General features: G+C 44.0%; 1 protein-coding gene across 1 annotated transcript in view; it reads left to right on the forward strand.

The window, feature by feature from the left end:
- G3BP1 (G3BP stress granule assembly factor 1) overlaps nt 1-25,609 on the forward strand; it is a gene marked incomplete in the record, with an annotated part of 1,274,318 nt that extends 1,248,709 nt beyond the window's left edge. Inside the window, 1 exon segment of the mRNA XM_044069418.1 lies at nt 24,322-25,609. Within this exon segment, the coding sequence (XP_043925353.1) occupies nt 24,322-24,525 (204 nt within the window).
- Between the last annotated feature and the right edge of the window lie 1,187 nt (nt 25,610-26,796).

A 26,796-nucleotide genomic window follows, 5' to 3' on the forward strand; every position in this document is an offset into this window, starting at 1 on the left:
AGGAAAACTAAATACACTGGCAGACAGACTAAGCAGACACCTCATGGGCCCACATGAATGGAAACTGGAACCAAGGATTTTCAACATGTTGACAAGCAAATGGGGGAGTCCAGATATAGACCTGTTTGCCTCCCCCCAGAACCATCAACTGGACAAATTTTGCACAAGGATTCCCCACAAACAAGCTTGGAAAGTGGATGCTGTATCCTTAAGCTGGCAAAACCGGTCAGTTTGCCTTTCCTCCTCTGCCTCTGCTCTCCAGGGTACTACTAAAGATCAAACAGGACAAGCAAAGGACGATTTTAATTGCACCAGACTGGCCTTGCAAACACTGGTACCCACTCCTGCGCAGTGTGTCATGCTTGGCTTCATGGTACCTGCCTCAGACTCCTTCCCTGTTGTCTCAGCAGGAGAACATGATTTTGCACCCTCAGCTGCAAACCCTGAATCTAGCAGCCTGCCTAATAACTTAATCTTTCCTTTACCATCCCTCAGTAAATCAGTGATGGATATCATTTTAGAGGCAAGGAGGCCTAGTACTAGAAAATTTTATGCTGCAAAATGGAAAAGATTCTGTGGTTGGAACCAGTCTCAAGGAATGAACGCAGCAGTGCCCAGTTTACCTCCGATTTTACAATACTTAACTGAGATGCTTCATAAGGGCTTATCTTTTTCCTCAATCAAAATTCATGCCTCAGCCATTTCAGCTCATTATAGCACAGAGCCTCCCCTCTTCTGTCACCCACTGCTCAAGCAGTTCCTCAGAGGGGCCAAAAATCTAAGGCCACCCAGGAGAGCTCCAACTCCAGTCTGGGATCTTAACTTTGCCTTGGAGAAACTCACTCTTCCTCCCTTCGAGCCATCTGCAGATTTAAAATTTCTTTCCTGGAAAACCGCTTTCCTTTTGGCAATCACTTCGGCAAGAGGGGTATCTGAATTACAAACCATTATGGCAGTGGAACCTTTCATCATCTTTCATGCGGACAGGATGTCCCTCAGAACCAATTCCTCCTTCATGCCTAAGGTGGTATCCAGTGTGGCTCTTAATCAGTCCATTCATTTGCCTACCTTTTTTCCTAACCCACGGAACAAAGGGTAACAGATACTGCACTCTTTAGATGTGCACAGGCAGCTTAGATTCTACTTGGACAGGACTAAACCTCAAAGGAAATCCGAACTTCTGGTGGCATTTGCTGCAGGGACAGAGGGGAAAGCTATTTCAAAACAAACCATTTCAAAATGGTTAGGCCACTGCATTCGTTTCTGCTACAAGCACCATGGAAAACCTATCCCACAGGGCATCAGACCCCATTCAACCAGGGCTGCATCCACCTCTACAGCCTTTCTCAGGGGAGTCCCTGCTAGGGACATCTTAGAAGCTGCTACTCTGATTTCTGTACATACTTTCACCAAGCATTACCAATTGCCAATTTTCTCTAAATCCAGGGCTGGTTTTGCCACTGCAGTCTTGCAGGGCCTTATAGCTGGTCCTAATTCTATTTAAATTCCTCCTTAGCTTCGGGAATCTACCCAAATGTAATGACTGCAACAGTGAAACACGAAGAACATGGTACAGTTGTGTGCACTTACCATAAATGTAGATGTTCGAGTGTATTCACTGTTGCAGTCCTGGTTACCCTCCCTCCAGCCCCCTTTTCTTCCTTTGGCTATACCTCTACTCACTTACTATGCTCTAAAAGCTTTTTGGTGTATTTGCTTTTCTGTTGGCGGTATATCCTTGTATTTATAGATTTAATTGCTTCCCATTGGGGGGGGGGGGGGGCACCTGACATCTGGGGCAAGAAAAACTGATGTAATGGCGTTGGCTGCTTGTTTTATACCCCTGATGACCTGACATCATGGAAGAAGGGACAGCAACTGACGCAGGACCCAAGACTTTGTTAATCAGGCTAACTGAGGGCTACTGCAAAGCAGATAACCCAAATGTAATGACTGCAACAGTGAATACACTCGAACATCTACATTTATGGTAAGTGTACACAACTGTAGTTTTCAGGGCCCTAAAGGTGTTAAAGCCAAGCCACGGTTGCTAAAAATCCTATTCATTCTGACAGGGAATCTTGGGCCTTGGGTAGATGGGGTAAAAAGGTTTATACTTCCACCCTGGCTATTAGGTCGGTTAATTGTCTTTCATATGCTTAAATGTCAGCAGCATACTTTGGAGGCTATTAAGGCTAAAATTGCTGGTGTTCCTTCCCTGATGGAGAGTAAGGACATGCAAGATTTATTGAATTCTGCCATTCTTGTCACTAAACATTCTCTACATTATGGTTTTGATACTTTGGAGGCTTCTTGCAGGGCAGCAGCCACTGGTTCTGTCATTGGAAGACATGTTTGGCTCAGGGAACAGCCCCTTTCTGAACCTGTCAAATCTCAATTACTGGATGTGCCTTTGTGCAAGGACAATCTTTTTCGTAGCAAAGCAGAAGAGGTGTTGAAAAAGTTGGAGGATAAGGCCAAATCTATGCAAACTGTTGAGGACTTTCTACAAGTTCAGCCTCCTCGTTTTAGTAGACATTACCTTTCTAAGAATTGGACTTTTCCTGACCCTAGTAAACAGGGTCGCAGTAGGCCTAGGGGTTACAGGTCTTCTAGGGGACAGACTTCCACCCCTCAAAAGACTATGCACTGGCAGGCTTCCTCTTCAGAATTGGGGAGTTCTAAGCAAACTTCCCAAAGCAAGGGTTCCCAATGACTCCGGCCTTCCCCTGCGTGCCTGTGCAGGCCCAGGGTTTCCTTTGGGGTGGAAGGTTAGCCATTTTTGCAGATATCTGGTTCACCATCACAGACGACAAATGGGTGCTCAAAATAGTATCCCAAGGCTGCAAGTTCTCCTTTCACACCTTCCCTGTCCACCAAGGATACCCAGATATCCCCCCACATCAAAGGGCAGAAGCAGAAAAAAAAGCTTCTTTGCTAAATCTGAGAGCAGTAGAGCCAGTTCTTGCACTACAGATAGGCCAGGGTTTCTACTCGAGACTTTTCCTGTTTCCCAAAAAGGGTGGGACCTGGTGCCCTATTCTGGATTTGTCCATTCTAAACACTTTTCTGGTGATTCCCAAATTCAAAATGCTCACTTTTCAGCAGTTGCTGCCAGTGATGGCCAATGATTCCTGGCTGGTGACCTTGGATCGCAAAGAAGCTTATTTGCACATCCCAGTAAGGGAGAGCTGCAGGCAGATGTTCATGTTTCACTGTTGCAGTCTTTACATTTGGGTAATCTGCTGGCAGGTTGCCCTCAGTCGGCCTGAATTCCATAGTCTGGGGTCCTGCATCGGTTGCTGTCTCCTTTTCTATGACGTCAGGTCAGGGCTATAAAACAAGCAGCCAACGCCATTTTCTTTAGTCTTTCTTGCCGCGCAGTGCCCGAAGCAGAAGCATTTTGCAAGTGCCGGTCGGCCGACTCCTGAAATATTCGAGTTTGAGTTTCAGAACCGACGTCTTCACTAAAGCTAAGTACCCCATTGGGGAAACTTTTTTCTTGCTCCATACCAATGTCAGAAAAAGTTAATAATTGTATTACTTGTGGGAAGCAAATACCTCATAAGGATTTCAATTTATACTGTATTCCTTGCCTAGGCTCTGATCACAACGTGCCTGGCTGTCGGTTTTGTGCTAGATTTAGCCAACGCACTATTAAGCGTCTGTATATTTTTGCCTCAAAGTATTTTGGAAACAGATTTAAACTACCCAGAAATGTCATCTGATAGCACTCCAACTACCGGAGTACATAAAAAAACACAAAGAAAAGGACAGACAGTCGAGGTCCAAAACCGACAAAGCTTCTCCTAAGCCAGTCACCGGTACTCAGTGAGGTGCTTTCGCAGCCCCTGATACCTGCTGCTTTCGAGTCGCAGGCCCTTACTGAGACCCATGTGGAGTCCGGCACGCCGCAAGATACTCAAAATATTGGACCCATGGATGTATCTCCCTCGGATGGGTCCGGAGCCGCTGAGCAGGCACCGGCTTCTGAGGGTGTATTAAAGCCTCAACATTTTTATATCAAACCGACGACAGCTGCAAAACCAAAGACAAAAGCAACTTCTAAAACTAAAAAAATGACGCCTGAGCCACGTGCACTGGCTGCTATGCCTAAAAAACAGATGATCAAAATGGCTGAAGACCTTATTACCTTGATCAGTGGTTCCCATCCCCCTCCTAATAAGAGGCCTAGGCAAGACACTGATTATGAATCTTCAGATCAGGTTTCTATTTCTGCTGATTCCTCTTCTGATCAGGAATTATCTATACGTCCCTATGAGGATTCAGATGCAGAGGAGTCTGTACCATCTGCATCACCTCTTGAGGGATTATTCATTTGGAGAAACCTTGCATACTTTTGAGGGAGCATTTTCACTGGGAGAGTCAAGATTTCTCAATCAAAAAAGAGGCTCACTGATTTCCTCCTTCTCCCTCAGCACAGGCCTTTAGCCATACCCCCTGTTTTAGACATTGTGGATGATGTGTTTTTGGAGTCAAGCTTGACGCCTGACTCCTTACCTCTGGCTTCCAGCAAGCCTGACAGATATTACAGGCTCCCTGACTCGCACATATTTTTATTTAGAAACCCTGCTGGTGATCCTGAAACTATTTCACAGGGTCCAAAGGGAGTTAAGGCCTCAACAGCAAAAAATCCTACCCCCTTTGACAGAGATTCAAGGGCTCTGGATAGATGGGGAAAAAAGGTTTATACATCTGCATCCTTGGCAATTAGGGCCTTAAACTGTCAGTTTCATATGCTCAAGTATCAACAACATGTTATGGGATTGCTGAAACCGAAAATGATGTTTATTTCTGAATGTGCATTAAATAAAGAATTGCAGGAATTATTGCATGCAGCTGAACAGATTGGAAAGCATACTTTGCAATGTGGTTTTGATTCCTTAGAGGCCTCCTGCAGGGCCGCAGTTACTGGATCTGTGATTAGGAGGCATGCCTGGCTAAAAGAGCAAAATTTGCCTGATCATGTTAAAGCTAAATTACTGGATGCACCTTTACAGCATGATACTCTGTTTGGTATTAAGGCAGAAGAGGTTTTAAAGAAAATGGAAGACAAAGCTAAGTCTATGCAAAGTAAGTGTAAAAGACTTCTTGCAAGTGCAGCCACCAAGATTCAGTAGACACTGGCCTACAAAAAATTGGTACTTTCCTGTATCAGACAGAGCTCAAAGGAGCAAATCCAGATGCCCTAAGGATTCCAGATACCAGAGACAAGATTCTTACAGGTCAAAGCAATGGGGTGCTTTTACCTCCAAATCTGGAAGAGATGAAGCGCAAACCTACAGAAAATCGTCCCAATGACTTCCCTCTGCCTTCACCAAGCACTTACCTACTGGCAGCACCCTTAGGGGAAAATTGGCACTTTTTGCTCAAAATGGCAGTTAATAACCCAGGACAAGTGGGTGCTAAACATAGTATCACAGGGATACATATTCCATTTCCATACTCTGACAATTGGCCGGATCTGCCAAAAAATCAATGGGCAGAGGCACAGAAACAGGTTACGTCCCTCATGGATATGGGGGCCATTCAGCCAGTACCAGAACAGGAAAAAGGACAAGGTTTTTACTCAAGACTGTTCTTAGTACCCAGAAAGGACCAGGCCTGGCGGCCAGTACTGGATTTATCGATTTTGAACACATACCTGGACATTCCAAAATTCAAAATGCTGACTTTGCAGCAGCTTCTGCCCATGCTGGGCAAGAATGCGTGGCTGGTGACATTAGACCTAAAAGAGGCATACCTGCATGTCCCAGTAAGGCAATCGTGCAGAAGATACCTCAGATTCAAGGCTGGCTTAATGCATTACCAATTCACTGCACTGCCTTTTGGCTTATCTACTGCACCCAGGGTCTTTACAAAGTGCCTGGCACCAGTAATTGCTTTTTGCAGACAAAGTATACAAATATATGCTTACTTGGACGACTGTCTCATTCAAGCAGAGAACAAGGACATTCTTCAACACCTGGCATTTGTGAAATGGCTTCTAACATGCCTAGGATACACAATAAACGAAAAGAAATCGCAGCTGGTACCCTCTCAAAAGATAACATTCCTGGGTGCAAGCTTGAATACAACTGCCCAGATGGCTTACCTCACGCCAGACAAACAAAGGCAACTGACTACTTACTTCAAACTGATGGCAACAAAAACACAGTTATCTGCAAGACAAACTCAGTAGGCTTTGGGCTTCATGGCATCCTGCATCCTACTGATTTCATATGCAAGACTGCATATGAGGAAACTTCAGTTTAAAAAGTTTATGGAGTCAACATTGTTACAGTCTGGAAACAATGATTCCTCTCATTCCCTGCCTACAACAGGAGTTTCTATGGTGGGCAAAGGCATGTCACCAAAACATGGGACGGGCCTTCACTCTACCCCCTGCCAGACCAACCTTAACAACAGATGCATCAGATTATGCTTGGAGGGCCCACATGGCAGGAAGATGCATTCAGGGCATGTGGACCCCAAAACAAATGCATCTACATATCAACCAAAAAGAGAAGCTAGTTGTTCAAAATGCCCTGACAGCCTTCAAGGACTTACTCCATCCAGGACAACTACTGATACAGACGGACAACACCATGGTTATGTGGTATATAAACAAGCAAGGAGGCACACACTCATACCCCCTTTGCAGATTAGCCATGGCACTGAGACACAGCTTTGACTTACCAAATACATCTTCAAGCTCAATTCCTGCCAGGAAAACAAAATACTCTGGCAGACAATTTAAGCAGAAACCTTATGGACCCTCACGAGTGGAAACTAGATCCACAAGTCTTCAGCATGACAAAGAAATGGGGAGCCCGGACATAGATCTATTTGCCTCTCCTCAAAATTATCAAGTGAAAAGATTCTGCACAAGGACTTATCACAGATGAGCATGGAAAGTGGACGCCCTATCCTTCAGTTGGAAAAACCTATCAGTTTACGCCTTTCCTCCTCTTTCCAGGATCCTACTAAACTTTAGACAAGAGAAACCAAAGATGACACTAATTGCCCCGGACTGGCCCCGCCAATACTGGTACCCAATCCTAAGGAACTTGTCTCAATACCCAGCTTGGACCTTACCTCAAAGACCTCAACTACTGTCCCAGCAAAACAATCAGATCCTGCACAATCAACTCCAGACACTGAACCTGGCAGCATGGCTGGATCATGTAGTTATACAAACACCACCTCTCAGTAAAGCCGTGATGGATGTAATTTTGGAAGCCAGAAGGCCTAGTACTAAAAAATCTTTATGCTGATAAATGGAAGAGATTCTGTGCTTGGAATCAAGTACAAGGAACTGATGCAGCAGAACCAAATATTCCTCAGATATTACAATACTTGACTGAGATGCTTGACAAAGGCCTATATTTCTCATCAATTAAAATCCATGCCTCTGCCATTTTGGCTCATTACAATACAGAGCCACCAATCTTTTCTCATCCTTTACTAAAGCAGTATCTTAGAGGAGCCAAAAATTTAAGGCCTCCTAGAAGATCACCAATACCAGCATGGAACCTCAATTATGTGTTGGAAAAGCTCACCCTGCCTCCATTTGAACCAGCTGCTACCACTGATTTAAAGTTCTTATCATGGAAAACAGCTCTGCTACTAGCAAATTACTTTAGCAAGAAGAGTCTCAGAGCTACAGGCCCTCATGGCTGTGGAGCCTTTTATCATATTTTACCCAGATAGGGGGTTTCTGATGACAAATTCTTCATTTATTCCTAAGCTGGTTTCCAGTGTGGATCTTAACCAAATTATTCATCTGCCAATCTTTTATCCAAATCCGCAGAACAAGGGAGAGCAAATTCTGCATTCCTTGGACGTACACAGACAGCTAAGATTCTACTTGAGTAGGACTAAAGCTCTAAGAAAAACTGAGCCAATTACTAGTGGCATGCTGCAGGATCAGAAGGAAAGGCTATTTCAAAGCAGACCGTTTCAAAGTGGGTAAGCCAGTGCATTCGTTTCTGCTACTTACACCATGGCAAACCTGTGCCCAAGGGCATTCGGTCTCATTCCACCAGAGCTGCAGCTACTTCAGCAGCCTTTCTCATAGGAGTACCAACCAAAGACATTCTAGTCTGCTACTTGGAGTTCTGTTCACATCTTTACAAAGCATTATCATTTGCCTCTCTACTCTAAGTCCAGGGCAGGCTTTGACACTGCAGTTCTGCAAGGCCTTATAGCCGCACCTAATGCTGTTTAGCTCCAGCCTCCCATCCATAGCTTTGGGATTCTACCCAAATGTAATGACTGCAACAGTGAATCACGAAGAACATAGTACAGTTGTGTGCACTTACCATAAATGTAGATGTTAGTGTATTCACTGTTGCAGTCCAGGTTACCCGCCCGCCATCCCCCTTTCATTCTGGAGTTTATCTTTCCTTCTCTATCTTCTACAACCTATGTGGTGTATTTGCATGTAGATGAAGGTAAAGTTTGTATTGATGCATGTATATATAGTTTTTGTATATATATATATATATATATATATATATATATGTGTGTGTGTATGTATGTATGTGTATATATATATATATATATATATATATATATATATATATATATATATATATATATATATATATATATATATATATATATATATATATATATATATTTTTTTTTTTTGCTACCTTTTTGGGGGCACCTGACATCTGAGGCAAGAAAATCTAAAGAAAATGGTGTTGGCTGCTTGTTTTATACCCCTGACCACCTGACATCATGGAAGAGGAGACAGCAACCGACGCAGGACCCAAGATTTTGGAATTCAGGCCGACTGAGGGCAACCTGCCAGCAGATTACCCAAATGTAATGATTGCAACAGTGAATACACTCGAACATCTACATTTATAGTAAGTGTACACAACTGTACTTTCCTTCGCTTCAGGGCGGGGAACAGGCACTTCCAATTCTCTGCGCTGCCCTTTGGCTTATCTACTGCTCCCATGATTTTTTACAAAATGCCTGGCACCAGTCATTGCTTTTTGCGGGCAAAGAAACATTCATATTTACCCTTACTTGGGCGATTGTCTTATTTAGCCAAACTCTCCATAGCAACTTCTAAAGGATTTGGACTTTGTAAAGAACCTTCTCACCTCTTTGGGCTACACCATCAAGAAAAAGAAGTCAAAATTGGTACCCACCAGGGAGCTTGTATTCCTGGGAGCGAACCTGAATATAGCCGCCCAGATGGTATTCCTCCCTCAAGAGAAACAAATGGATCTTTCGAATTACTTCAAAAATTTGGCAAGCATGACCCAGCTCTCTGCAAGGCAATTACTGCAAGCCCTGGGATTCCTGGCTTCATGTATTCTGATGATTCAATATGCCAGACTGCATATGAGGAAAATACAATGGTACCTCATAAACCTTTTGGTGTCAACACACTCAGGATTTAGACTTGATACTTCCTCTGATTCCCTGCTTGCAGACAGAGTTCCTTTGGTGGGCGATGGCCTGTGTCCACCTTCTGCCAGCCAGATTCTTGCCAAAGATGCCTCGGACTACGCTTGGGGAGCACATCTAGAGGGCAAATCCATTCAGGGGACTTGGAACTATCAATATGTTCATTGGCACATAAATCTGAAGGAATTGATGGCAGTCCAGCAGGCCTTGATGGCTTTCAAGCATCTTCTCTCTCCTGGTACTCTTCTGGTCAGGGCAGACACCACAATCGTGGTGCATCAACAAGCAGGGAGGGACTCTCACTCTTACCTCTGTGCAGACAAAGCATGATACTATGGTCCATAGCAGCTTCCATGGGCAATTCATCTGATAGCTCAATTTCTTCCAGGAAGGCTCAACACCTTGGCAGACCTGTTGAGCAAGGCAGGTCCTGGATCCTCACGAGTGGCAACTAAACAAGACTATCTTCTGTCACATTATTCAGTGTTGGGGCACTCCCCAGGTGGATCTCTTCTCATCTCCAACCAACCATTTTCTGCCAACCTTTTGCACCAGGGATCATCACAACAAAGCTTGGAAAGTGGATGCTCTGTCCTTCCGTTGGACACCGCTCTCAATCTATGCATTCCCACCTCTGCCTCTTCTTCCCAGAGTGCTGTTAAAGATAAGGGGTGAAAAACCAAGGGCCATCATAGCTCCAAACTGGCCCAGACAACATTGGTATCCACTACTTCGCAGTCTCTCCCAGTTTCAGCCTTGGCGTCTTCCCCTGATACCAGATCTCTTTGTTCAGGAGGGGGGAAAATTCCTCATCCTCAGATTCTGCATTTGGCAGTTTGTCTCATAATTTAAACCTTTCGCAGCAGGTGGTTGAGGTCCTTCATGAGGCCAGGAGGCTTAGCACCAGGAAATTCTATGCAGATAAGTAGAAAAGATTCTCCATTTGGATGCAGACTAGAGGGGAAGACCTTTCTCAAACTACTCTTCCTGTTATTCTTGACTATCTGGCAGGCTTTCTTAATGGTGGACGTTCCTTTTCTGTCAAGATTCATGCTTCAGCTATTTCTGCTCATTGTTCCTTTGAGCATCCCATTTTCTCTCATCCCTTGATGACAGTTCCTCGGGAGCTAGCAATTTAAAGCCTCCCAGAAGGGCACCTACTCCTGCTTGGGATCTTAATTTTGTACTTGAGAAACTTACTCTGCCTCCTTTTGAACCAGCTGTCTCAGCAGACTCAGCAGACCTGAAGTTTCTTTCATGGAAAACTGCCTTTCTCTTGGCTGTTACTTCAGCTAGAAGAGTTTCTGAGCTGCAGGCCTTAATAGCAGTAGAGCCTTTTATCATCTTCCATGTGGATCGGGTTTCTCTTTGAATTTATCCCTCCTTTATGCCTAAGATGGGTTTCTAGCCTGACTCTTAACCAGTCTATTCACCTGCCTACCTTCTTCCCTAATCCTCAGAATAAAGGGGAAAGATTACTACATTCCCTGGATGTGCATAGACAGTTTAGATTTTACGTGGACAGGACTAAACCTTTTCGAAAGTCGGATCAGTTGTTTGTCAGTTTTGCTTCTGGAACTCGGGGCAAAGCTATTTCTAAACAGACCATTTCTAAGTGAATTTCTTATTGCATTCAGTTTTGTTACTTACGGCATGGCAAGGATGTTCATCGTGTTTCACTGTAGGGTTCTCCCCTGCCGGCAGGCAGTCCTCGGTCGGCCAGAATCCCAAAGTCTGGGTCTGGCGTCGGCTGCTCAGCCATGCTCCCTGACGTCAGTGCGCCAGGAGTACAAAGCTGGCAGCCGACTCCATGTTCTCCAGTCTTTCTTGCCGTGCGGTGAAAGTTCGCAAGTGCCGGTCGGCTGACTCCTGACAATTTTTCATACTTCAGTCCGAAGACCGACTTCTTCTACTCAAAGCTAAGTACCCCGTTGGGGAAACTTTTTTCTTGCTCCAGTCCGATGTCAGAAAAAGTTAATAATTGTATTTCTTGTGAGAAGCAAATACCTCATAAGGATTTCCATTCTTACTGTATTCCTTGCTTAGGCCCTGACCACGACGTAGCTAGTTGTCGATTTTGTGCTAGATTTAACCAACGCACGATTAAGCGACGGAACGATTTTGCATTTCATTATTTCGGTAGGCGATTTAATTACAAAATGTCATCTGACACGCTTCCGACTACCGGAGTTCACAAACGACGCAAGGATAAAGACAGGCCTCCGAGGTCCAAAACAGACTACGTTTTACAAGCAGAGCCAGCTTCTGGTTCGGCCGTAGTCAGTGAGGCGCTTTCGCAGCCCCTGTTGTCGGCCATTTCGGAACCGATTGCCAAAACGGATTCCCACGAGGAACCAACTAGGCCTTTGAGTACTTCAGCTGTTGGACCTTCGGACAATGCTCCCTCAGATGGGTCCGGAGCCGCTGTGCAGGTACCGGCTTCCGAGGGGGTTTTCAGGCCTACACAGCTTCTGATAAAGGCAAAGACAAAGGCAAAGACTCCTTCTAATTCTAAGACTTCAGTCCAGGCCTCTTCTGATCCGTGACCCAAATCCCAATAACAGTTACTTAAGATGGTGGAGGACTTACCATGATTAGGGGTTCACATCCCCCACCAGATAAAAGGCCTAGGCAGGAATTGGATTATGACTCTTCTGATCAGGCATCTATTTCTTCAGTGTCTTCTTCTGACCAGGATTACTCTTTCTCTCCTTATGAGGATTCTGATGCTGAGGAATCCATTCCTTCAGCTTCTCCCCCTGAGGATTTTTCATTTGGGGAAACTTTACATGAAATGAGGGAACATTTTCACTGGGAAGGACAGGAGTACTCTGAATCTAAGAGAAGACTTAGGGATTTTCTTCTTTTTCCCCAACATAGGCCCCTGGCTATTCCTCCTATTTTGGATATTGTGGATGATGCCTTCTCTGAGGCTAATTTAACTCCTGACCCTTTTCCTCCAGCCCCTGCTAAGCCCGACAGATATTATAGGGTCCCTGATTCTTACCAGTTCCTTTTCAAGAATCCTACTGCTGATCCTGAAACCATTTCCCAGGGCCCTAAGGGGGTTAAGGCCGCTTCTGCTAAAAACCCCATTCCGACAGATGAGGATTCCAGAGCTTTAGAGAGATGGGGCAAAAAAGTGTACACCTGTGCAACTTTATCAATTAGGGCTTTAAACTGTCAATTTCACATGCTAAAATACTAGCAATTTCTACTGTCTATGTTATGAAACAAAAGCTAGCTTCCATTTCCGCATGTGCAGATAATAAGGAATTACATGATTTGATGCATGCCACTGAACAAGTAGGGAAGCATGGTTTACACTGTGGTTTTGATGCCTTGGAGCCTTCTTGTAGGGCTGCTGCCTCCGGCACAGACATTAGAAGGCATGCTTGGTTAAAGGAACAAAACTTACCTGATCAAGTGAAAGCTAAGTTACTGGATGCACCTGTTCAGCATAATGTTTTGTTTGAATCTAAGGCTGAAGAGGTGATAAAGAAAATGGAGGATAAGGCAAAATCCATGCAAACGGTTAAGGATTTCTTACAAGTACAGCCCCCCCAGATTTAGTAGGAATTGGCCAACAAAAAATTGGTCCTTTCCCTACTCAGACAGGCCTCAGAGGGGTAGATATAGACGCTCCAGAGGAAGGCCTCAAACGCAGACCTTCTACAGACCAAGACAGTGGACTGCTTCCACCCCTAGGGGTGGAGAGGACAGGCCTCAAACTCATAGAAAACAGGCTCAATGACTCCCCCTGCTGGGCTGCAGGAATTTCTTTTCTGGAAGCCCCTCTCGGAGGAAAACTCTCTTTTTCACCTAAATTGGACTTGCATAACCCAAGACAAGTGGGTTCTGGATGTGTTTTCAAGAGGTTACAAATTCCACTTTCATTCCCTACCAAGACCAAACGGAAGGCCGGACCTACCAAAACACCAATGGTCAGAGGCCTTAAACCAGATGGAAGCCCTCATGGCTATGAGGGCCATAGAACTGGTTCCACTTTCAGAAATGGGGCAAGGTTTTTACTCAAGGCTCTTTCTAGTCCCCAGAAAACAGAATTCATGGAGACCCATCCTGGATCTGTCAGTCTTGAACACTTTCCTGGGGATACCAAAATTCAAGATGCTTACTCTGCAGTAGCTACTGCCCAATGTTGAGCAAAAATGCATGGATGGTAACATTGGTTTTAAAGGAGGCTTACTTACACATTCCTATGGCAGGAGTGCAGAAAATACCTAAGGTTCAAGGCTGGCTCGAGGCATTACCAATTCACTGCGCTGCCCTTTGGGTTGTCTACTGCACCCAGGGTCTTCACCAAATGCCTGGCACCAGTAGTAACTTATTGCAGACTCAAGGGAATTCAAATTCACCCTTATCTGGACGACTGTCTTATTCAAGCAGACAGCAAGGATGTCTTACTCCAGCATCTAGAATTTGTTCAGAACCTTCTCAAGTTCCTGGGATTCACTGTGAACATAAAGTCAAATTTGACACCCTCACAACAAATAACTTTTCTGGGTGCTCTTCTAAACACAACAACCCAGATGGCATTTCTAACATCCGAAAAACAATTACAGCTGGCTTCAACTTTCAAAACCTTGGCGTCACTAACTCGGCTATCTGCAAGGAAATTCCTGCAGGCATTGAGTTACATGGCCTCTTGCATCCTTCTCATACCATATGCAAGATTACATATGAGAAAAATACAGTGGTACCTAAAAAGTGTATGGTCCCAGCATTGCCACAGTCTAGACACACAGATCACCGTCCTGCCTTGTCTACAAAAGGAATTCCTTTGGTGGACCAAGGCATGTATTCACAACAAAGGGAAAGCCTTCAGTCTGCCTCCAGCCAGCCAGATGCTAACCACGGATGCCTCAGATTATGCATGGGGAGCCCACCTGCAGGGAAAATGTCTGCAAGGCTTTTGGACAAAGGATCAGAAGCACCTGCATATCAATTTAAAGGAAATGTTAGCTGTTCAGAACGCTCTCTTGGCCTTCAGGGATCTCCTACAACCAGGACAACTACTGATACGGGCAGACAACACCACAGCTTTGTGGTACATAAACAAGCAAGGGGGTTCACACTCCTACCCCCTTTGCTGACTAGCCATGACTCTATGGAACACAGCTCAAGCATGCAAAGTGGACCTACAAGCTCAGTTCCTACCAGGGAAACAAAACATTCTGGCAGACAGCCTGAGCAGGAACCTATCAGACCCACACGAATGGATGCTGGACACCAAAATATTCAAGATGATTACAGCAGTCTGGGGCTGCCCGCACCTAGATCTTTTTGCATCCCCCCTCAACCATCAATTACGGATTTTTTGCACAAGGACATTCCACGAGCTAGCATGGAAAGTGGATGCACTATCATTCAGTTGGAGAAACCTCTCAGGGTATGCCTTCCCGCTTCTACCTCTTCTTCCACGGGTGTTATTAAAGATCAAGCAGGGCAAGCCCAAGATGATAATTTTACTGGCCCCAAATTGGCCTCGACAATTTTGGTACCCAACACTGATGAATCTTTCACAGGAGCCCCCTTGGGTTTTACCTCAGACTCCAAATCTTTTGTCCCAACACCAGGGTCAGGTTCTGCACTCTCATGTCAAAACTCTCAGCCTGGCTAATTCAGGGTCTATGATTAATCCTCTCCTTCCCAAACAGGTTATGGAGGTTATGGATGTCATTTTAGAAGCCAGACACCCTAGCACTAGAAAATCTTATGCAGGAAAATGGAAAAGATTTTGCACCTGGATGCATGATCAGGATTCGGATCCTCTTACTCCTAATATTCCTTTGATTTTTACTATACCTGACAGACCTGTTACATAAGGGTCTCTCCTTCTCTTCCATAAAGATACATGCCTCTGCTATCTCTGCTCATTATAATCCAGACCCTCCAATCTTTTCCCACCAACTCATGAGACAATTTCTCAGAGGAGCTAAGAATTTAAGGCCCCCTAGATCTCCACCCATTCCTGCCTGGGATCTCAACTATGTTTTGGAAAAACTCACTCTACCTCCTTTTGAGCCTGCTGCCACATTTGACATCAAGTTTTTATCATGGAAGACAGCCATCCTGTTAGCTTTGACTTCAGCCAGGAGAGTTTCGGAGTTGCAAGCACTCATGGCTGTGGAACCTTACATTATTTTTCACCAAGACAGGGTGTCTTTAAGGACTAATCCTACTTTCATACCTAAGGTGGTTTCCAAAGTGGCTTTAAATCAAACTATTCATCTGCCAACCTTTTTCACCAATCCTCAAAATAGGGGGGGGGGAAGGATCTTGCATTCCTTGGATGTATACAGACAACTTCGTTTTTACCTGGATAGAACCAAGAACATCAGGAAAACAGAGCAATTGTTTGTTTCTTATGCTTCAAATTCCCAAGGCAAAGCCATTTCAAAACAGACCATTTCTAAATGGATCGCTCATGGGATCAGATTTTTATTCTCACCAAGGAAAGCAAATCCCAGGAAGTATTAGGACTCACTCTACCAGGGCTGCTGCTACTTCAGCTGCCTTCCTCAGGGGAGTACCTACCAAAGACATTTTGGAAGCTGCAACTTGGAGTTCGGTGCATACTTTTTTTAAGCACTACAATCTACCTCTCTAAGTCTAGGGCAGGCTTTGCTTCTGCAGTCTTGCAGGGCCTTCTAGCCGCCCCCTCCTCCCTTTTCTTCTGCTTTGGGATTCAACCCTACAGTGATGACTGCAACAGTGAAACACGATGAACATAGTACAGTTGTGTACACTTACCATAAATGTAGTTGTTCGAGTGTCTTCACTGTTGCAGTCTGGGTTATCCTCCCTCCTGTCCCCTCTTACTCTTTTTTTTTTTGTGTGGTTCCCTACTTCACCCTTCTGAGGTTTATTTGCAAAGGGTATGGGGTTAGACTCATTTTTGGACTCCTGACATCTGGGGCAAGAAAAACTGGAGAACATGGCGTCGGCTGCCAGCTTTGTACTCCTGGCGCACTGACGTCAGGGAGCATGGCTGAGCAGCCGACGCCGGACCCAGACTTTGGGATTCTGGCCGACCGAGGACTGCCTGCCGGCAGGGGAGAACCCTACAGTGATGACTGCAACAGTGAAGACACTCGAACATCTACATTTATGGTAAGTGTACACAACTGTACTTTCCTCCTCAGATTATTAGGACCCATTCTACTAGAGCAGCCTCTACCTTAGCAGCTTTAAGAGGTGTATTTACTAGTGTCATCCTGGAAGCAGCTACTGGAATTCTGTCCACACTTTCACTAAAATTTACAATTTACCCTTGTTTTCTAAGTCCATGGCTGGTTTTGCTAATGCAGTGTTGCAGGGCATCCTTACTAACCCTTAAACAGTGGGTGTTCCTCCTCTCTTGTTTTTTTTTCCTGGGCTTTGGGAATCAACCCCATTTTGTAAGGACTGCAACAGTGAAACACGAACATAGCACAGTTGTGTACACTTACCATAACTGTAGATGTTAGAGTGTATTCACTGTTGCAGTCCTGGTCTCACCCCCATTTCCATCCCCCTTTTTTCCTAGGCTGGATTTTTCTTTTCCTGGTCTAAACTTTTTTGGGGGCTCCTGATAGTTAAGGCAAGAAAAACTGAGGAAATGGCGTTGGCTGCCTTCCTTTGTACCTGACGTCAGGCCTAGACAAAAGGCAACCCTCATATACCAAGGACTTTGGTATTCTGGCCGACTGTGGGCTACCGGGAGCCGGATAACCCATTTTTTAAGGACTGCAACAGTGAATACAGTCTAACATCTACATTTATGGTAAGTGCACACAACTGTACTTTTTGCAAAGAGCTGCTTTGTAGGCTGAAAATAGCTCTCTAGCTAAACTGTGTGGGTAGGGGATGTGCCATATTGGACAACTTTGCTACCAATGTCTTTCTGATGTGCTGGGGACTTGGACAACCCACTTGGCACTGCCAGTCAGACAACTTGGATTTTTTTTAACCTCTGCCTACTGGCCTTCAAACCCTTCCTACTGGTGTTAATTTCATTTAATCCCCTACCAGTGTAGAGTCTGTACTTCTGTATAACTGCAGGACCTCCTCCACCATCTTTGTGCATACAAGTTCTTCCAGACACACAGTAATGATGGCTAGTCTTGCAGCTTCAGAACACCAAGCCTATGCCCTAGACTTGCCAATTTTCAGTGCTATGCATGCCTCTGCTTTCATGTTGGTGACTGGGCAGCTGTATCCCCTTCTCACTCCCATTCTCCCTTACCCATCTTTTCCAGTGTTAGGACTGCTCCTCATGTTCTGGATGTAGTCTGGTTTGTATCCTTGTGAACCACTGAGCTGAGCTTTGTGCCATCACTTTTCAAAACCGTCACAGGTGAGGTTTGGGATGAAGTTGTAAAAAAAAAAAAAAAAAAAAAAAGGTTTTATACTTCAGCTGAGAGTAGATCATTTTCCCTTTCAACTTTGGTTGCAGACTGCTAGGTTAAATGTTATCCCAAAATAGTAGGAAGGTAACAAGTCTGCAGTGTGTTGTGTAGATTGAAAGTGAATAACTTAATTGTGGTATTTTCCATGGTCTACTATCTCAATATTGATATTTTTTAAAGCTGGGAATAAAATCACATTAAAATGTAATGATGCATGAATGCTGTCCACAATGTTCTCAAGCATGTTTACCTGCGTACATCTATCTTTGTATTTGTCATAAAACGTATTACAGAAATGAGTGATTACATTTGCAATTTAATACTTGAGCTGTAATTTCCTGTTAGGATTGGGCTTTGCAGTGTGGTTAATTGTAAGATTTACCCAGATATTCTGTACTTACATTGACATCTTGGGCTACCTCTGCTTCTGTGGCTGTTTGGAAGCTTTTTCTCAAGCAGATGTTCTTCGTAATTCACTGTTGCAGTCATTACATTTGGGTTATCTGCTTGCAGGTAGCCCTCAGTCGGCCTGATTAACAAAGTCTTGGATCCTGCGTCGGTTGCTGTCCCTTCTTCCATGACGTCAGGGGTATAAAACATGTAGCTGATGCCATTACATCAGTCTTTCTTGCCGTGCGGTGCCTGAAGCAGAAGCAGTTTGCAAGTGCCGGTTGGCCGACTCCTGAAATTTTCGTTTTCGAGTTTCAGAACCGAAGTCTTCAACTAAAGCCAAGTACCCCGTTGGGGAAACTTTTTCTTGCTCCTTACCGATGTCAGCAAAAGTTAATAATTGCATTACTTGTGGAAAGCAAATGCCTCATAAAGATTTTCATTCGTACTGTGTTTCTTGCTTAGGCCTTGACCACGACGTACCTTGCTGTCGGTTTTGTGCTATATTTAATCAGCGCACTATCAGTCGGTATATTTTCGTCTCTAAATATTTCGGTTCTCGGTTTAATTATCCAGAAATGTCAGTTAGCCATCTGACTACCGGGATTGCGAAAAAATGCAAAGATAAAGACAGAGACAGGCCGCCGTGGTCCAAAACTGCCAACGACGCCTCTGCTAAGCCAGTCGCCTGTTCGCCGGTACTCAGTGAGGTGCTTTTGAAGCCCCTGATACCCGCTACTTTTGATTCGCAGGCCTCTACTGAGCCCCATTCGGAGTCTGGAATGCAGCGAGATGCTTCAACTATGGAACCCGCGGATGTCTCTACCTTGGATGAGTTCGGAGCCGCTGTGCAGGTACCAGCTTCTGAGGGTGAATTCAGGCCTACAGACTTGCATATTAAACCGACGCCTCCTTTACTTAGGCCTAAATCTCGATCCATGTCTAAAAAAACAGACACCCAGGCCACATGCTCAGGCCCCTAGGCCTAAAAAACAAATGATAAGAATGGCTGAAGATCTAATAACTCTAATCGGGGGGTAGCCAACTCCCTGGCCCTTCTAAGAGGCCTAGGACTGAAGTTGGTTATGAATCTTCTGATCAGGATTCTGTTTTTCGTGATTCTTCTGATGATCTGGATTTGCCCTTATCTACTTAAGATTCTGATGCAGAGGACTCCTTTCCCTCTGCTTCCCCTCCTGAGGATTTTTCTTTTGGGGAAACCTTACATACTCTAAGGGAACATTTCCACTGGGAAAGCCAGGAGTTTTCTGATTCAAAAAAGAAGCTTAGGGATTTCCTTCTACCTCAGCATAGGCCTTTAGCTATTCCTCCTGTACTAGACATTGTTGATGCTTCTTCGGAATCTAGTTTGGACCCTAATTCCCTGCCTCCTGCTCCCAGAAAACCTGACAGATACTACAGGGTCACTGAGTCCCACAAGTTCCTTTTCAAAAATCCTATTGCAGATCCAGAGACTATTTCACAGGGGCCCAAGGGCATTAAGGCTTCTACTGCTAAAAATCCTACCCCATCGGGTAAGGTTTACACTTATCCAACCTTGGCCATTAGGGCTTTAAACTGCTAGTTTCATATGTTAAAGTATCAGCAACATATTATTGGACTGCTTAAACAGAAAATGATTGATTCCTGACTGTGTGGAAAATGAAGAATTACAGGATTTAATGCATTCTGCTGAACAAGTTGGAAAACGTACTTTGCAATGGGGTTTTGATTCATTTGAGGCCTCTTGCAGGGCTGCTGTTACTGGGTCTGTGCTCAGAAGGCATGCTTGGCTTAAGGAGCAATCTTTGCCTGATCATGTTAAAGCTAAATTGTTGGATGCTCCTTTAAATCAGGACCGCCTTTTTGGCAACAACGCTGAGGAAGATCTTAAAAAGATGGTAGATAAAGCTAAATCTATGCAAACTGTTAAAGCTTTTTACAAGTTCAGCCTCCTAAATTTAGTAGGCACTGGCCCTCTAAGAATTGGTCCTTTCCAGCACCTTCCAGGTCTTCTCAAGCCAAACCCAGACACAGCAAAAACCCCAGGTTTCAGTCCCAGGTGACACACCAAACTAAGCAGTGGGGGGCGTGGACTTTCAAATCTGGGAATAATGACACCCCCCTATGGTAAACTGTCAAATGACTTCCTTTTAAAATTTCCAATCACTTATCAACTGACTGCCCCTTTGGGGGGAAAGATTGCTCATCTGCAAAGAATTGGGAACTCATTACCCAGGACAAATGGGTTTTAAATATAGTGTCCCAGGGATACAGATTTCACTTCCACACATTGCCAACACCAAGTGGGTGGCCGGACCTACCCCCAAATCAGTGGGCATAGGCCCAAAACAAGTACTTTCTCTCTTAAGCATCGGGGCTATTCAACTGGTACCAGAAGAGGAAAAGGGACAAGGTTTCTACTAGAGACTTTTCCTGGTACCCAGAAAAGACAATCTATGGCGTCCTATCCTGGACCTTTCTACTCTGAACACCTTTTTGGAGATTCCAAAATTCAAGATGCTGACTCTTCACCATTTACTTCCTATGCTAGGCAAAGATGCCTGGTTGGCAACACTAGATTTAAAAGAAGCATACCAGCACATCCCAATCAGGGAATCTTGCAGAAGATACCTACGCTTCAAAGCAGGCTACACGCACTATCAGTTCTCTGCACTGCCCTTTGGCTTATCTGCTGCGCCCAAGATATTCACTAAGTGCCTAGCTCCAGTTGTTGCATTTTGCAGGTGAAGAAATATTCAAATATATCCATACCTGGACGATTGTCTAATTCAGGCAGAAAGCCAGGACATACTTTGTAATCATCTGGCCTTTGTAAAAAGGGTTCTATCTTGTCTGTGGTACAGCATAAATGAAAATAAATCACACCTGGTACCCTGTCAACAAATTATATTCCTCGGAGCAAGCTTGAATACAACTTCCCAGATGGCTTACCTGACATCGGAGAAACAAATTTATTTGACAACCTACTTCAAACAAGTGACCACAAAAACCCTGCTATCTGCAAGACAAATACTGCAAGCCTTGGAGTTCATGGCCTCCTGCATTTTTCTAATTCCATATGCAAGACTGCATATGAGGAAACTACAGTGGTATCTAAAAAGCCTATGGTGTCAACATTCTCAAGGCCTAGAAACAATGATTCCTATCGTACCTTGCCTACACCTAGAGTTCCTTTGGTGGGCACAAGCCTGCCACCAATACAAGGGACTACCTTTCACACCACCCCCTGCCGCCCAAACCCTAACAGACGCATCAGACTAGGCATGGGGGGCTCACCTGGCAGGGAAGTGCATTCCGGGCAAATGGAACCAAAGTCAAGTGTACCTGCATATCAATCAAAAAGACCCGTTAGCTGTACAGAATGTTCTGGCAGCCTTCAAGGACCACATTCTTCCAGGACAACTAATGGTAAAGACAGACAACACCACTGTTGTGGTACTTAAGCAGGGAGTACACATTCTTACCCCCTCTGCAGACTATCCATGGCACTGTGGAACACAGCCTTGAGCTACCAAGTGCACCTACAAGCTCAATTCCTGCCAGGAAAATTAAATACACTGGCAGATGGAATAAGCAGAAACCTCATAGACCCACACGAGTGGAAACTGGAACCAAGGATTTTCAACATGTTGACAAATAGGGGAGCCCAAATGTAGACCTGTTTGCCTCTCCCCAGAACTACCAATGGACAACATATGCACAAGGACTCCCCACAAACAAGCCTGGAAAGTGGATGCTCTGTCCTTCAACTGGAAAAACCTGTCAGTCTATGCCCCCGCCTCTGCTCTCCAAAGTACTACTAAAAATCAAACCGGACAAACCAAGGATGATTTTGATTGTTCCAGACTGGCCGCGCCAAACACTGGTACCCCCTCCTGTGCAGTGTGTCACGGTGATCTCTATGGCACCTGCCTCAGACTCCTTTCCTGCTGTCTCAGCAGGAGAACCAAATTCTGCACCCTCAGCTTCTAACACTGAGCCTTGCAGCCTGGCTAATTACTTAATCTCTCCTTTACCATCCTTCAGCAAACCTGTGATGGATATCATTTTAGAGGCAAGGAGGCCTAGTACTAGAAAATCTTATGCTGAAAAATGGAAAAGATTCTGTGCCTGGAACCAATCTCAAGGGATGAGTACAGCAGTGCCCAATTTACCTCAGATTTTACCATACTTAACTGAGATGCTTCACAAGGGCCTGTCTTTTTCCTCCATTAAAATCCATGTCTCCGCCATTTCAGCTCATTATAACACAGAACCTCCCTTCTGTCTTCCACTGCTCAAGCCAAGGACCACATTCTTCAGAGGGGCCAGAAATTTGAGACCACCCAGAAGACCTCTATCCCCAGCCTGGGACCTTAACTTCGTCTTGGAGAAACTTCACTCTACCTCCTTTCGAGCCAGCTGCTACTGCAGACTTAAAATTTATTTCTTGGAAAACAGCTTTCCTTTTAGCAATCACTTCAGCTAGAAGGGTATCAGAATTACAGGCCCTTATGGCAGTGGAGCCTTTCATCATCTATCATGTGGACAGGGTGTCCCTCAGAACCAATCCATCCTTCATGCCCAAGGTGTTATCCAGTTTGGCTCTTAATCAGTCCATTCATTTGCCAATCTTCTTTCCCAATCCACAGGATAAAAGGGGAACGGGTACTGCATTCCTTAGATGTGCACAGACCACTTAGATTCTACTTGTACAGGACTAAACCTCAATGGAAATCTGAACTGCTGGTGGCATTTGCTGCAGGGGCAGAGGGGAAGGCTATTTCAAAGGAAACTATTTCTAAATGGATAAGCCATTGCATTAATTTCTGCTATAAGCACCATGGAAAACCTATCCCCCAGGGGATCAGACCTCACTCCACCAGGGCTGCATCTACCTCTACAGCCTTTCTCAGAGGCATCCCTACCAGGGACATTCTAGAAGCTGCTACCTGGAGTTCTGTACATACTTTCACCAAGCATTATCATTTGCCAATTTTCTCTAAATCCAGAGCTGGCTTTGCCACTGCAGTATTGCAGGGCCTTGTAGCTGGCCCTAATGCTATCTAAACTCCTTCTCCCAACCGTAGTTTTGGGAATCTATCCAAATGTAATAACTGCAACAGTGAAACACGAAGAACATAGTACAGTTGTGTACACTTACCATAAATGTAGATGTTCGAGTGTATTCACTGTTGCAGTCCTGGTTGCCCTCCCTCCAGCCCCCTAACTTCTTTTGGCTATACCTCTACTTTCCTTTACTATGCTTAAAAGCCTTTTTGGTGTATTTGCTTTTTTGTTGGAGGTATATCCTTGCACTTTTATATTTAATTGCTTCCCATTGGGGGCACCTGACATCTGGGGCAAGAAAAACTGATATGGCATCGGCTACATGTTTTATACCCCCTGATGACCTGACGTCAAGGAAGAAGGGACAGCAACCCACGCAGGACCCAAGACTTTGTTAATCAGGCCGACTGAGGGCTACCTGCAATCAGATAACCCAAATGTAATGACTGCGACAGTGAATACACTCTAACATCTACATTTATGGTAAGTGTACACAACTGTACTTTATGGGATTGGTTGTAGCTCAGCTAACATGAATGCTTTTTCTGAAGTCATATTGCCAAAGTATAATTTTGTTGTATGGACTGTTCAGTAACTGGTATGCCATCAGACTCTTGATGCATCAGGACTGTAGTAATGTTTTGAGTCATTTCCTTGAGTAGAGTTGAATTACCCTCCCATCCCATCCTTCCATCACTGGGGGAAATCCGTAGAGACTTTTAGGACATATAGTTCATCACAGTCTGTTGTGTGATGCAGAAATGATTCAGTAGTCTTCCAACTTGTCCCAAAGAAAAGCATTGCAAAAAAAGTCTTAATTTCATTTGTAGCTCCTGGATGCTATAGGCAGCTTTCCATTACATTGTTGCTGTGGAATTATCAGATAATGTTGGAGAAAAACTGTTTCATTATACTACTACCACCAATGCAGTGATTTGCTAAGCATTGCAGTGTCTGTGGTGTATCTGTTGGTATTTAATAAGCAACAATTCTTTTTTTCTGAATTTAATTCAAGCCTATCATGTTCAGAGGGGATGTGCGTCTGAATGTGGAAGAAAAGAAAACCAGGGCAGCCAGAGAGGGTGATCGCAGAGACAGCAGAATCCGAGGACCTGGTGGAATGCGAGGTGGTCTTGGAGGACCCAGGGGACAGTCGCGTGGAGGAATGGCCCCAAAACCTGGCTTTGGGATTGGAAGAGGCAACAGCCAACGCCAGTGATTCCACAAAGACCATCATAACATCAGCCCATATTTTGTTCCTGCAGTGTTGTGATAATTTCATCCTTTGGGTTTTGTTTGTTTTTGGAATGTGGTTCCAGGCCTGTTTATAGACTGCTGCTTTGATATCTGGCCCTTTGAATTTTTTTTAATTTCCTAATCCTTGTCCAGATTTCAAGTTTGGAAGTTGTCATAAAAATGGCTGTATAGCTCTGTTACTTGAATTCACTGAAAATTTATGGACTGGAGTTTTGTCAAGCGCAAGCAGTCTCCCCAGATTCCGATACACATTGTTCCTCTACTGAAATGAAATGCGTCTCAGTGATTGGAATAAACTTCTGTTTTTAACTTGCACAGACCGATAAGCAGAACTGAACTACAGCACTCAGAGTGCACTCTGGGTAGATAATGGTAGTCCCTTGTGGGTATTAGGAGACTGAGCCAAAGAGTGCCACTTTAAAGTTTTTGTCATTTTTTTAACCCCCTTGCAGTGCACTTCTAAGCAAAAAGTGTTAATATGGTTGTATTAAAAAAAATCAAGAACTCTAAAACTGTAATTTACTATTTTTACCACTTCTGAGTTTTAAATTTTGGGATGGTTTTTAAATGTCTAGTACTTGACTCCTACAACATGTTTCTCAACTTGTGAATTTTTTTATTCAGATAGGGAAATTCTTTTTCATGTTTAGTTTGTATTTGTAAAAAAGCGAATGGTTGTGCCTTCTATTTATCTCTCATTCCAGTCTTGACAAACTTGTATAAATAAAGTGTAGATTTGCTTTATTAACTGTCTTAAATATATTGAGGGTGGGTAGCTTACAGAATTTTGTGGAGGAAGTGTTCATTTTTTGGACTGTCTTGAGTAACCCTTGCAGAGCATTTTTGTCATTGAACTGTTGAGGTCTCTCTCTGTTGGCTGATTGTGCCAAGAGTACTTGCACTGAGCCTGATTGACCTTCCTTCTTGGACGTTGCAGATCATCCTCAAGTTGCAGTGAACTGTAATTTCCCAAGCATTGGAGTAATTAAACTGCATCTGCTCCACAGTGCACCTAATGTTTAAATAAAATGGTCATTTTCACTTTCCTTATTTCATTTTATGTTGATTTAGAATTTAAGAATTCATTAGAAATTAATTTTAAATTTGTTTGTGCCCTTTTTTGTAGCATTTTTGTTTTATGACCTTTTATCTTTTTCTGAAATTTAAGAGGCCACACAATTTTTTGTTTACTACATCTCCATAATTAAAAAGGCAAGCTGAGTGGCAAGGCTGTGGTGAAGGTACGTGCTGAAACATAGGTAGAGCAAGAAGCAAGAAAATGGTGTTTCATAAGTCTGTCATGTTGTATTTGCTGTAAATTGTTTTTGCTTTTAGAGTTTAAATTGAGTCATGCAAATGACCTTTCCAAGTCAGCATGCCACTGTGAAAAATCATTGTATATCCTGCTGTACATCACAAGAGCCATTGCATAATTTAAATGTATATATTAGTATATTAGCTGGAAAAACTGCCATCATATGGTTTTTCAGTGGCTGAATGTCCCATTTTGTGAAGTCACTTTTTCAGCCTATGACTTTTTTATTGAGAATAGCATGTACCTTCCTTTGTTTTTGTTTCAAACAAGTTGCCCCAGTTCTTTCTACAAAGATGTTATGCAGCCTGAGCAAAAGTGATTTACTTTCCTGTTTCAAACTGTCAAGTGCAATTTTTACTAAAATTTGTCAATTTTCCTTGGGGAAAGCCTCCAAGGGATATCCATATCCACTGTTTATTCCTGGGGGAAAACACTATTAAGAATTATGTACTTTGTTATTTTAGTAATAGACATCAGCTAGAAGAGAGAAAATCATGTAACTTGTGTTGAATGCAAGACGTTGCAAGATATTTCTTCTGGTATACCTCCTTCTCAGTCAGATTCTGTGACATAGCTGATACAAGTCTGCACCCAAACGAAAACAGGAAGACCATTGGATGCTCTTCGTGTTTCACTGTTGGTCATCACATTTGGGTTATCTGCTTGCAGTAGCCCTCAGCTGGTCTGATTAACAAAGTCTCGAGTTCTGCGTCGGTTGCTGTCCCTTCTTCCATGACGTCAGGGGTATAAAACATGCAGCCGACGCCATTACATCAGTCTTTCTTGCCGTGCGGTGCCCGAAGCAGAAGTAGTTCTCAAGTGCCGGTCGGCCGACTCCTGAAATTTTCGTTTTCGAGTTTCAGAACTGAAGTCTTCAACTAAAACTAAGTATCCCGTTGGGGAAACTTTTTCTTGCTT

This window comes from Protopterus annectens, chromosome 4.part0 (assembly GCF_019279795.1).
Source record: "Protopterus annectens isolate FY-2018-M chromosome 4.part0, PAN1.0, whole genome shotgun sequence".
Lineage (NCBI taxonomy): Eukaryota > Metazoa > Chordata > Ceratodontiformes > Protopteridae > Protopterus > Protopterus annectens.